Source organism: Fomitiporia mediterranea (assembly GCF_000271605.1).
Source record: "Fomitiporia mediterranea MF3/22 unplaced genomic scaffold FOMMEscaffold_5, whole genome shotgun sequence".
NCBI classification, from domain to species: Eukaryota; Fungi; Basidiomycota; class Agaricomycetes; order Hymenochaetales; family Hymenochaetaceae; genus Fomitiporia; species Fomitiporia mediterranea.
Genome location: NW_006760390.1, coordinates 683,461 through 696,021, shown reverse-complemented (window position 1 = coordinate 696,021; position 12,561 = coordinate 683,461). Strand labels below are relative to the sequence as shown.

The 12,561-nt window shown below is 46.6% G+C and overlaps 5 protein-coding genes across 5 annotated transcripts; 2 read left to right on the top strand and 3 right to left on the bottom strand.

The window, feature by feature from the left end:
• Positions 1 to 90: 90 nt before the first annotated feature.
• Positions 91 to 326, bottom strand: FOMMEDRAFT_154712 (uncharacterized protein; the record flags this gene model as incomplete). The annotated part of the gene is made up of 2 exons (XM_007265159.1): positions 91 to 232; positions 295 to 326. The coding sequence occupies 2 exons, from the start codon at positions 324 to 326 to the stop codon at positions 91 to 93; spliced, it is 174 nt and encodes a 57-aa protein (XP_007265221.1).
• A 2,088-nt stretch (positions 327 to 2,414) lies between these two features.
• On the top strand, positions 2,415 to 3,616 carry FOMMEDRAFT_84121 (NAD-binding protein; the record flags this gene model as incomplete). Its single annotated transcript, XM_007265158.1, has 5 exons — positions 2,415 to 2,454; positions 2,522 to 2,982; positions 3,047 to 3,224; positions 3,281 to 3,429; positions 3,482 to 3,616. 5 exons carry the CDS (start codon positions 2,415 to 2,417, stop codon positions 3,614 to 3,616), a joined length of 963 nt encoding a protein of 320 aa, XP_007265220.1.
• Positions 3,617 to 4,524: 908 nt separating this feature from the next.
• Positions 4,525 to 6,421, top strand: FOMMEDRAFT_19012 (uncharacterized protein; the record flags this gene model as incomplete). Its single annotated transcript, XM_007265157.1, has 4 exons — positions 4,525 to 5,123; positions 5,179 to 5,697; positions 5,789 to 6,308; positions 6,366 to 6,421. Coding segments are annotated over exons 3-4 (227 nt in total), but the record flags the coding sequence as incomplete, so codon positions are not given.
• A 748-nt stretch (positions 6,422 to 7,169) lies between these two features.
• Positions 7,170 to 7,760, bottom strand: FOMMEDRAFT_154706 (uncharacterized protein; the record flags this gene model as incomplete). Its single annotated transcript, XM_007265156.1, has 4 exons — positions 7,170 to 7,184; positions 7,256 to 7,423; positions 7,477 to 7,533; positions 7,587 to 7,760. The coding sequence occupies 4 exons, from the start codon at positions 7,758 to 7,760 to the stop codon at positions 7,170 to 7,172; spliced, it is 414 nt and encodes a 137-aa protein (XP_007265218.1).
• A 2,424-nt stretch (positions 7,761 to 10,184) lies between these two features.
• Positions 10,185 to 11,192, bottom strand: FOMMEDRAFT_154704 (uncharacterized protein; the record flags this gene model as incomplete). The annotated part of the gene is made up of 1 exon (XM_007265155.1): positions 10,185 to 11,192. One exon carries the CDS (start codon positions 11,190 to 11,192, stop codon positions 10,185 to 10,187), a length of 1,008 nt encoding a protein of 335 aa, XP_007265217.1.
• Between the last annotated feature and the right edge of the window lie 1,369 nt (positions 11,193 to 12,561).

Genomic DNA, 12,561 nt, shown 5'->3' with positions numbered 1-12,561 from the left:
ATACGTCGTTCTCAAGGTGCATGCGTAGTTCGTGCTCTACAGTATCCAACAACTTTGGCTTTCTTCTTCATGGAGCTCCTCGTGCATTCCTCACTGCTGCATCCTTGCTTGCATCCTATGGTCTTTCAATTGGTTCTCAGAGCTCGTCTTGTGCCGTCCCACGCTTTCAGAAACCCGTTCAAGAGTACAGAGCATAACCGTGTCCATAGCATAGGCATTGGCAGAAAATGTACTAATATGGAAAGGGTGAGTCAGCAGGAGTTTTGATGGGTTCGGACAATAGACAAAACGTACACTCCGCGCTGAATATCATTCCCAGATACCATGATGTTACTCAACCTCAGCCGTTCCGTGTATCCTTTGCACCTTTGCACCTTTGCAATGCAATGCAAAAGCAAACCCCAAGGTGGACTGCATCAAAGTCGACTCATCCTTAGCAAATAGGGTGATAACCTGAACAGAGAATCTTCAAAAACCGTCAAGTCGTCAAGCTACTGGAGACTGAAAGTCCACACCATGACAAGATCAATATGAAGGCTTATACCGGTATCAGTACCTCAAGACCAAGAAGAGAGATAGAATGACTCCACCTAAGGAAATCCTAGGTCCTACGATGGTTCCTATGTCAAGATCTGTCTTCAAATTCTGACAGCCTGTCCAAGTGACATCTCCCCTAAGGTGAACAAGTAGTACCAGAACACAACGAAAGGCTTCTTAAAAAGAAACGGCTCGAGTAATGAATTTCGTGCTTGCCAATAAACGAACTGGAGACCCTGCGTTGCGTGGCTCGGCTTATCCATCCCATCTCCACCGAATCAAAATCAAACCGCAAGACAATCCGACAACTTGCTTGAATACATGGTCGACTTTCAAGCTTGCTCGTGAATGATCGGACAGCAATTTTTGTGAGCAAGGCGCACCTCAACGCATCAACGCCTACACCTCCTCTTGAACAAAACAAGACCAACTTCTTTTATCAATCCTACCCTTCCCCCCTCGACCCGGTCCCCCATTTCCCCCCTTCTCGATCCGCATTTATCTCGAAGTCATTAAAGGACGTGGTACAGACGTAAAAAGGACGGCGATTCGGGTGCAATCTGGTCCAAGAGTCCAAGACAGGACGCGACTCGCTCGGTCAGCACTCTTCTTGAGCCTTCGGAATCTCCCAGCCACTCGCTTAGTTCCCGCTTTCAGCCCACCTTCAGGAAAGTCGACCCGCCATATCTTCTCGTCCTCACCGAGAAGTTTCGGCTGTTGTAGGCTCCTCTCAATTTAACTCGATTTATGCCAGTTTTTTTTTGAGCGTATCTCGAGTGATTCGGAAGACGGACTTGAACCGCACTCAAAGAGGACAGCAAACGCTTACAAGTCACGCGAATGCACGTCGCTGGTGCTGGATAGTCCATATTTCTTATCGTGCAAAATGTGACGGAAGATAAGCACTATATTCAAAACAAGAAGATGACGGCAGGGAGGAACGACTGGGTGAGGATGGCTCAAGGATGGACGAGTGAGGCCCTCGTGTACGCTCGCTTTCCGTAATTATTTCCGATGCAGTCGTGTTGCTGGAGGCTTTTCAGCTTCCCCCCACACCAGGTACAATGTGTGTGATAAGAACTTAACCGGACGTCAAAGGCCCAGCAAGTTACCTAGGATTCGGTGTGGGACCGAATTCTCAGAATTCTCTCGTTTACCAAATCTCTTATTTGTCTCACCTAGACATTTCTATCTAATTCAATTGAGTTGAATACGTGAGCGGAGATTTGTCTCTCAACATCTCATAAATGGGGTAGGTTTTCCGAATCCTCAACAGAATACGGAAACTTCGGCAACCTTTGTTCTGGTGGATGACCAATATGCTTGTCGGGAGAATAGTAACCGATTTCTTACCAGTTGTTCAGTCTTATCTTAGGCAGATAGATCCATAGGCAGTCTGTCGAAATAACATTCGGGAATTTCCTCAGCTGTTATAGCTCTTGTCTCCAGAAGGCATGTTGGTACCGATTGAGAAATTGTCCCTGGAAATTGGCGAAACACAGGACCGTAGATGCTCTGGAGGTAGAGATAATTCTTTTGCTATAGCTTGTCCGTGAAGTTCAACTTTGGCACTTCAATTCAATCCTAGTGCAATAATCCAAGTGGAAAAATGATCAAGTGTGTAGACTATTTCTGTACTAAAATGCATATGTTAGTATTATGAGCAACATGGATGGACAGGGCACAAAATATTTGCGAATTCTGCATATGACAAGTAGTCATGTGCGCACTGAATCAGGCTGAAATACGAGGCTCGGCTTCCGCCGATTGATCGCGGAATGACGTCAGGCAAATTCAAAATAGTCTGAATCTGGTATTGACTGCTGGTGGCATTGAATATTCATTCAAGGGTCCTGTCCGCTGTGCAAGTTACCACCATGCCCCAAAAGATCGTTATATGTGGTGCAGGCTTCCTAGGTAGATATCAATAATACCGTTGGTGCTTTGCCCTCTTAGGTATTACCACTGACACCGATTTTTGTAGGTTCGTACATTGCTAAAGCAATTGCCGCAAGCTCAACGACCAAACTGCCACGCCATATTCAACTGACTTCGCGCAAGCCCGACAGTCTATACAACAAATTACAGCCTGGAATTGGGGATGGCAAGATGCTTTCCGCCGTGCCAGCAGACATCACAAAACCAGACACATTAAAATCGGCATTCGAAGGGGCGAACGTAGTTGTATCTCTTGTCGGGGTTCTGCATGGCACACCCAAGATGTTTGAAGAAATTCAATGGAAAGGTGCCGGCAACGTTGCACAGGCGGCAAAATTCCACGGAGCGAAAATCATACATTTCAGTGCCATTGGGGCGGATGAATCGAGTCATATTCCATATGCACGGACGAAAGCGCTTGGCGAGAATGCTGTAAGGGAAATTTGCTCGGATGCAACAATCATACGGCCAAGCCTCGTCTTCGGTCCAGGTGACGGCTTCTTTGCTGTGAGTGTTCAGGAACTCTATTATACATTTTTGTTGCTGAATAGTATCGGCGCTTGTCTCCTAGCGCTTCGCGACCCTTTCCACGTTTTTGCCTTTCATGCCAGTCTTTGGTGGGGGAACAACGAAATTCCAGCCTGTTTATGCAGGAGACATTGCTCGTGCTGTAGAAATTGCCTCTCGGAGTGAGGACCAAGCTATGAAAGCAACCAGTGGTAAGGTCTTCGAGGCAGGCGGACCAGATAGTACGTGCGATCGCTTAGATTATTCAGCTTTCATATACTAATAGATGAATTTTTAGTATTCACGTACAAGGAAATGATGAGACTCGTATTGAAGTATACTGGACGTCGTCGACCGATTCTATCGCTTCCATATGCAGTTGGAAAGATGCAAGGACTCGTCCTCGAACAGCTCCCACCGAATGTCCTAACGCTGACACGAGATCAGGTGAGTCTTCGAGACAAGTGTCGAATGTCAGACATGAACCTCATCCATTCAGGTTGAGCAACTAAAAATCGATAACATTGTTAATACGTCGCCCCCTTCAGACCATGCGTCATTTGCAGAGCTTCTGGAGAAATTCGGGGGAGGCCCAAGGAAGACAGTTGATGAAGTCCTTCCGCAATACCTGTAACTGTAACTCATGAACATGCAGCCCATCCGTCTCAATCTGGGAGCCCTGCAACACGCCGTAGTCATATGCAACACCTTTTCTGTGAAATTAGTTGTATTTATTCTTTGTTAGCTACTTTTTTGGGGGTTAATGCTATTCTAAGCCGCGAGTATACTGGGATTCATTCGCAATTAGTTATCCATCTTGAAATAAGGAAAAGAAATAATTGCAGCTACTTGTGAGCTTTGAAAAGGCTCGTTGGCTAGTTTAGACGAATTGTGCGATCTTGAGAAGGATATTGGCTGAACAAAACGACTGCCGGCACACAGCTGCTATTTGTTCGAGAGCGGCGACAATTGCGAATATGTATAATTCCGAAATTTTCTTGATATATTTTGGCTGCGATGTCGTAGACTATAGGATGTCATGAAGGGATTGCTGCGTGACGAGGGGCGAATGTGTCTATCCTCTTGCCGAGTTTGCACTAGCTTTCCACGAAACTAAATGCACGCTCCCGAAAATTCCGAAAAAAGCCAATCGGTTCATACGGCACCTTCATTTGCCAACATCGACCAACATTGACAGCTTGAATGGAGGTAGGAGGAGAAGTAGATGGCTCGCTGGAATGGTGACGAGTTGGGGAGACCTTGTCCTAAGCGAGTGGCTGGCAGATTCCGAGGGCTGACCCGCGTCCTGTCTTGACACGACTGCCCTCATCTGCAATATACCTGGTTCTTGCCAACCCTCCTCGTTACCGTGGAACCCAAGAATCGGACTGAAGGGAAGGAGAAAGCTGTCCGCAAGATGAATGAAAAGAGGGGAACAGACTCTAGGGAAACAGGACGTGGCTCTTGGAGGAGTGGGAGCAACAAGATTAGTTCTGCCCACCAACAAAAGATCTGGCCACATATTCTGGGTGGGAAGCATCCTTGATGTTGGCCTAACGTTTCACAATGGTAATGTGTGCTGCTTGACTCGTGATTATGGTTTGCTCGAGAGGGGACAAGCCACACCTTCACGGAGGCCCGGGTCTTGCGAAATGTCATACGCGATAATCATTGCTCAAATCTCTTGGACTGTCGGCAAATAGAGAAGACGTGAATTTTGGACCATGTTCTTGCTCCTTGCTGGAGGGGATATCAGAGGTTTAGCATGTATCGTAGTATCGGAGGCATCTTGAGGTCATTGGGCTCGTCAGGTAAAGAGTCGATTCCCTCTTGTTCCTACTTGTTCTGAAACGCTGCTAAAGTTGACAGTTTTCGATTTGGTTTTTGCGCAGCCCCTCCTCAGTATTTCATTGCTTCATTTCGACTTGATCTTGCGTTGTTTGATAGCTTGAGGATTCTTGCGAGGATCTTGACCGCTTCTCTGTTCAAGTTGGCTCCTTGTCTCTTGGAAAGTTGATCTTGATGCAATTCAACTTGATTTGGGCATATGTACTTCACTCTTGGAGGTGAAATAGGTGCATTGGAGGGTCTGGTTGAGTGACATCTCGCTATGAAAGGAGGATGTTCAAACTTCAGAGGATGTAAGTTTCTTTGCGCGACTCATCAAAACCTTGGCTGACTCACCTTCCATATTAGGTCATCACGGTCGATGTCTTGAATTGACGAAGTTTTCCTTCTGGGTTCTCGATTGGATACCGAGGAGCTTCTGAGAGTATTAGGGTAGTTGAGGCAAGCCGGCGAGAGAGGTCGTGATACAAGCAGATGCACACCAGCGAGAATATACAGCTTTTAGCGAAGGATACCGTGTATACGAACGTGGCGAGAGACGAAATCCCATAAACGAGATCGCCTTTACGTTCAACATGCTCAGCTCCAGACAGAAAGGACTGTTGAGGATGAATAGCACCCCAGAGTGAAGCAAACGTTGGGGTAAAGCGGAAGACTTCGAAATACGACACGCCGCCAGACCTACCTACCTCGTTCAACATGCTTCCCGAGAGATAGGTTTGCAAATTGATCATCGCCATCCCTTATCGTGCGCATTCATGGAAGCCGTACCCAGACCCCTGGTTTTGAAGTGAAGCGAGACCTAGATGGAAGAGGCGAGGCGTGGAAGTTGGATATCAGAAGTGATCAAGAAGAACAACGACACTGGTATGTCCGCGGTTACTCTCGCCTTAGTTCATCTCTGTTTCGGATAGCATAGGCTCAACTGAAGATACTCCATGCTAAATCCAATTTTCAGAATTGTCGAAGTTCCTCGCGAATAAGCTGCGGGACGTTTGAGGACTTAACGGAAGCAGATTTAATGAGCAGTGATTTGCCTCCGTATTCGTAGGCGCGTGCTGCGAGGTTTGGCGATCGAGTTGGTGCTGAAAACGGACGACGCCCTCGCTTGTCTGTAATTCATTCGTTGCTCCCCTAAAAGCTATGATGTCTTTACCACCCGCACCTCTCCGCCTTCGTTTCTCTTCCCCTCCTTCAGTCTGCTTGAAGTGATTCTGTCTTTCCTTTGACTCATTTCTCTTGCGTTCGTCATTTTTCACCCTCCCTCGTGTTTCCTGCCTTCGATACCCTTAGGCGATGCGTGAAGAATGACACTTTCTGTTCCCCCTACCCCACCTGTTCGTCCTCGACCTGCACATCTCGCAACTGCGTCCCGTGAGGCCCGAAGATGCAATGACAGCCATCCGGTCGACAAATTTCCTTGGGAGGATTTGAGAATGTCGCGTCATGGTTTTCTCGTCGGGGCTGATTGGGCGATGGTACGGTTCGGTCGCTCGGCTCTGTACCGTTCGAAATGACAAGCGAGCATGTTTTAGACAACGTTTGATACTCGCAGAAATGATCAATTCTTTGATCCAAAACGTTTACAAACTGTATGCTGAGTTTAGCGTACTGTACGCTTTGAATTTGACCTAACTCTGATCCTGCTAGATAAACGAAGGGACAGAAGTGCGATTCTTCCACCCCTGCGAACCACTTGGATACTCAAGAGACGGCGTGGACCTCACTGTCTTAGAAGAGATCCGCCAGTTGGATATGAATAGACGCGAAGGCGTCGTGAAGAGGCTCTTCGTAGCAACAAAAGTGCGTGGCTAGTGCTCCTTCCATGTTCTACATATCATTTACTGCCCACGATGTAGTCTGCCGTTAATCGGTTTGTTCGTGGTGTTTGCGATTTTTGTGGAAAATTATTTGGTTGCTTTTAGTCGAAAAATCACCATTCGGTAATTGGGCTTTGGGTTCATTTTCTGGTAGCATCTATGTGCAATTTCTTTCGTTTCTCTTATTCAAACCATCTAGGAATGTTCACTTGTATCATAGTATTGCTGTTGTTTCGACTACTTTATCGCACGGGTTAGCCTTCCGCCTACCACCTGTTGCTGGCGCGGACACTTTATATGAACGAATGCATGCTTGTTGCTTGCTTATTATTAATTCAGATACAAGAACGAAGTTCTATAATATGTACAATCTACACCAATTACGCATAGCTAATAGCTCAAGTAGTAGATATATTTTGCTTCCTCTGTGCTATTACGGGGAATGAGTCAAGGAATAGTGGAGTACAGTTACGAACGCCCGAAAAGATGATAGTAGAGGCTCCGAGCTCTAAGCTCAATCTACGAGAGGGCGGACTAAGTGTATATCAGAATTAGTTAATCCAAAATCCATCTCCAACAAGGAGATTTTAACAACACAATCGCACCTTTGTCCCAACGTATACTCTCCTGCAAACGCTTTCCTGTACAGGCTTGAGTGACTGATCCCTAGTGCCCTCCGCTACATTAAGATCCAGAGAACCACTTGAGTACTTAAGTGGGTCGAACAGGTGAAAGAATAGGACTTCAGTGTCTTCATCGATCTGGTTTGACGGCTAGTCATTAGCCTGAGGATTTCAGAGTGGACTACGTGATACTAAAAACCCACCGTCGGTAAGCGTTTACGGTCAAAGAACTGGTCGTCCGTACGCGTATCGAACATTGTCTATCACCTTAATCAACGATTGCTTAACTATTGGAGAGAAAGACCATTCGCACCATTGCCCAATCAGTGCCCACAACATATCCATGTCCTGACATTTTCAAATGGAAATCCTTCCAAGGAAAATGATCTACCGGGCGATTCGCATACCGCCTCTGGCATTTCTGAATTGTGATCGCAAGCTGGGGCGGCTGAGGACGGGAAGGTGGGGCACAAGTAACACGTGTCATTTTTTAGGTGTTGATAGAGTATGGAAGACAGGAGCGGCAGAAAAACAAAGGGAAAGAACGTGGATTAAGTTTAAAAAAGAGGGCGCAAGGAAGAAAGTTGCTTCAAGCAAGCCGGGTGAGAGGGGGGTGACGGAGAGGTTTGGGGTGGTAGAAGCATTCTAGGTCGACAGAAAATGTATTTGCCATTATCAAAATAAACTAAACAATTTCAACATGCGTATCTGCAGGCTCGAGGTATGTAAAAAAAAGGTCTTTCAGGGAGGAGTGACAATATGCAGTGAGAGAGAAGCAATTAATAGAAGGACCTCTCAAATGGTAGGCTGGACTAAAACTGTGGTGGAAAACCTGCAGCAAGCAGGAGAAAACCAATCCACAGAAACCATACCTATAGTGAAGCTATCTACTGCAAAACAGAGATGAAATAGACTGAGAGACAGAGCAGAGGCCTTATCCATGATCTACAGGATAGTAAGCATACATACAATATAGAATGTCTTTATAATTAGAAGAAAAGAACTTAGCGTCTAGCCAACGATCTAGCCTTTGTGGATGGTCCTTGGTCCGATTGCGAAAACGTCGTATGCGGTCGTCAAAGAGGATTCCTGGGCATCTAGTTATCCGGTGAAGAGGCGTGTCCTCGCTGTGGCAGAGCGGACATTCCTTAGAGTGGGTTTCGTTCCATCGATATGTAAAGGAACGTGTGTTGCACGTTCCGGTTTGTAAGCGAAGGTGTAGAACCTGTGCCTGTCGGGGGAGTGCAGACCGGAGAGGAAATTGCGGCTTGCGGGTTGCTCCATGGGACCGTTCTGCCCATAGCTGATCTGAATTTGTTAGGGCATGACTGCGAACTCCACGTAAGGATGATCGATTGCTGTACACAGTGTTAGTTGCCTTGAATCTGGGCATGATTGCCCGACGTGTCCATATCAGGGTGATTTGTTGCTCGTTCGCAAGAGACGACACATCTCGCGTCAGTTCGGTAGACTCATTTAATGTTAAGAGATGTTCGAGGGCTAACTTCCAGTTCGTGGCAATCGTGGAATGGAGCGGGAGGTCCTTCATGACCCTACTCATTGTATAGAGGACAGCCTGTGTGTGGCAGATGTTCTCCGGGTGTTGTACTGTGAAACACTGTGTGTGAGTTTTGACTGTGGTCGTCTGCGATTCTGGGTGATATGTGATCTGCACAGTGTCTGGCAAGTGGAGTACTCAGGCCATTTCGACAGGTTTTAGATTATCTTTGATGAGCAAGGGAGATATGGGGACATGCACCTTTGCAGCAATTATCATCTGATTTGTAGAATCGAGATGATGAATTGCCTGATTTGGGATTTTGCTTGGTAGTACCCGGCGTGCGGTTTGACCCTGTATGGCAGGACATTTGTGCCGCCGTAGGTCCCTGAACGAGAAGTGGCAATGTGTACATTTGCGTAGGGGGGCTTCCGTCCTTACGCAATTATGTCTTTTGAAATTTGTGGGGGTAAGGAATCGTTTGCAGTTGGAGCATTGCTTTGACACAATAATTGGTCTTCGATAGCTCAGGACGTTCGTCATCGGGACTTCTGAATGAGACGCATAGAGAATAGGGGCTAGCATATGTGGGTACGCTCGTCGTCTTGCGTGGAAGCAGCAAGATAGTCGCCTAATGAACAGGGGAAGGGGGAGTACCGAGAGGGTTTTCTCCATGTCCGCAGCGAGAGTTGGTTTCGGGAAGGTGCCGATGATCCTCAGAAACATGTTTTGGATCTTGACGAGTGGGCTGAGTTGGTGTTCGAGAGGATTCAGCCAGGCCTCGGCTGTATACGTCATGGTGCTTCGAACGATGTTGAAGTACGCAAGGCGTGCCTGGTAGGGGTGCATGCCGCGTGTTCATTGTATGATATGGCTCGTCATCGTGGTTAGTTTCGAGGCTTTTTGTGCGACCTTGGCAATCTGGTCAGAGGGCGAAAGGTCGGATCGTAAACTGTAGCCAAGCCATGTCGCTTTGGTTTTGACGTGGATGATCTGGTCCTGAACACGGAGAGTCCATGCTGTTCTAGAATGGAACTGGATTGCATTGATCTGTGGGTCGAGTTGGAGTCCAATGTCGTGAAGACGGTTTCTGAGGAAACGGAGGAAAACGTTAACTTGTGACGTTAGTGATTTCCTGTTTGCACCGAAAAAGACGAACGCCCAGTCGTCAAGGTAGGTCCGGATGAAGATGCCAGGGAATTGAGTTTTGATTGTGTTGATGATGTGGTATGTGGCGATCGTTGCCAGGACGGGGGAAATGGGGGAGCCTTGGGGTATTCCAACATTCGGGCAGTGTCTCAGGGGTCCTGATTGGCGGTTGAAATGGAGTAGGTACTCTCTGTCGACTACAAGGGCTCGGACCATGTTTATTAATCGAGGAGAAGCGTCGAGAGAGTGTAGGTTTTCTCGTAGTTAATCTAGAGGAATATTGTCAAAGAATCCCTGGATATCAACGAAAAGTGCGAGAGGGCAGGCATGAGACTGTTCTCGTGTCGTTCTGATGTTCTTCCTGACAAAGGCGTGTAGGTCGTATATTGCGTCCGCTGTAGAAAGATGCTTCCTTCTGCTGTATATCTCCTTCGGGAACGCTGGGTGGGTCTCCATTATTGTTGTACACTTTTCAGCATATATCTTAGCAATTGCCTTTGTGAAGGTTTCTTCAACTGAAATAGGCTGATATGCTCGAGGCGAGTCAGGTGCTCGGTCCTTCATTTTCGATATGATTGACACCTGTGTACGTCTGAGTGGAGTGGGAATATATTCCAGATCTTGTATCCATTGTAGTACATTGGCAAACATATGATCAAACGTATGGCACAGTGCTTCTGTGGGTGTACGAGTGAGTCCGGATATGCTAGGCAAAACAGACTTATTGATTTGGTGTAGAGACTCCATGAATTCTGGGAATGTGAAGTAGTCGTCAAGGCCTTCTACTTTGGGATTGTATTGTAGAGGGGCAAAGACTGTTGAGGCCCTGTCTGAAAAGTAGGCCTGTGTGAACTCCTCGTCCATTCCGAGAAAGGTATCTTTGTCGTTGATTTGTGCTATGGGACACGGATCCTTACGTTTGTACTGCCGGGCGGCCATCCAGAGAGTTCTACAGTTAGACTGATCAGCCTTCGTCAAGTAGTAGTCCTGTTTGTGGTTCAGGATGGCTCGTGTTATTGTGGCTGATGACTCGTCGGATAAACCTATGAGCTTTTCTGTAAGGTTGTCGTCCCACCATTCAAACCGGGTACATGGTCTTGAACTGTCTAAGAAGAACGTGTTGGCTGCCAGCGTGAAGATGTTCTTGAAAAACCTGTCTAAGTCCAGTTTCGTGTTCAGTGGGTGATCAAGCATAAAAGGAGGGAGAATTTGAGCAAACTTCTCGATCCACGCCCCTGTATGTCGTTCCTTTATTACTGGGGGAAGACACATCCGTGGTGGGTTATGTGTGCTGATTGCAATTACTGAGTGGTTGTAATGTCTGGACGTGAAGATATTGCAAGACACTACTGAGTGATTTGTGAATACTACGTTGGGGGAAGACATTGAATCTCTGAGTTTGTATGTGAATGGTAGGGAGGATGATAGGATAAGGAGACTGTGCTCGACCAGCCATTCAAACCATGGTGCTGCATACATAGCAAGTCTGTCTGCATGGGGAGTGCTGTCAAAGATTGGATGTTGTCTATTGATATTGCCTATCATTAAAAAGTTGTCTGGCAGATCAAGGTGATGTATGAACGTTTCATCCTCGGTTATGGGTCGTTTCACATATCTGCATAAGTACACATTGAGGATTGTCTGGGTGTTGTAGCAGATTGTGAAGATATTGTTACTGTGAGAGAATCGACTGACAATATCAACAACAACATAGTTGCGAATGAGGAACACAACATCCGGTTTCTTGCATTGCAGTAGTAGGTGGTAGTAGTTTAGTATTGCTGGAACAATAGGGTATGATTTTAGCCTGGCTCTGGTCTTGACAAACGTTTTCGCAATCAGAGGGTCTTGTAAGGCTATGATTACTGGCTGGACACTGTGAAGTTCAAGAATATGAATGAGCATATATAATGTGGAGGAACTGCAATTGCAATTGAAAGAAATAATAGGGGAGAAAGGGGACGTAGGAGGCAGGTTAATATTATAGAAAAAACTGTTCATTTAATGGTTGGTCTTGGTACGTTTATTGGCGGGGCCAGTCTTGTATTCAACACCCTCAAGCATCTCTTCTTGTTGGGTGACGTATGATAGTTCTGACTCTCTGTTACTGTTCTGGTTGTCCATCACTTTGTCCTGGTCCTGTATGAAACCGTGGGCAGGTTCTAGCATTGCTACTACAAAACGTGAGGCCTGTACCTGTTGTGCCATGTAGTGTTCTGCTGCTTCTTGCGAAATTGTCACCTGTGGAATGTCAGCAATCTGTTGTATTGTGAGTATGCTTTTGCAATTGTGGAGGATGGATGCTCTAGCCCATTGCAGTTGGCTCTTGCATTCTTGGTCAACAGCAGAGTGTTTGCCGAAGCAATTTGGGCATCTGTAGTGGTGTTTGCAGATGGGCTCGTGCTTGCATTTGGTGCACTTGGTGTGTTTGTGTGCAGAGGCAGTGTGGGTGCTGTTGCAGTACAGGCAACATAGTTGTCTGTAGCATGTATTGATGTTGTGGCCAAAGCTCTAGCATCTTGTGCATTGTACAGTGCCTGACTGGGATCGCCCTTCTTCCAGACAGCGTTTCTTGCTGAACATCCATACATAGGCATTGATGCAGGTGTCTATGAATTGCTTTATTCCGTCAGTTCGAGAC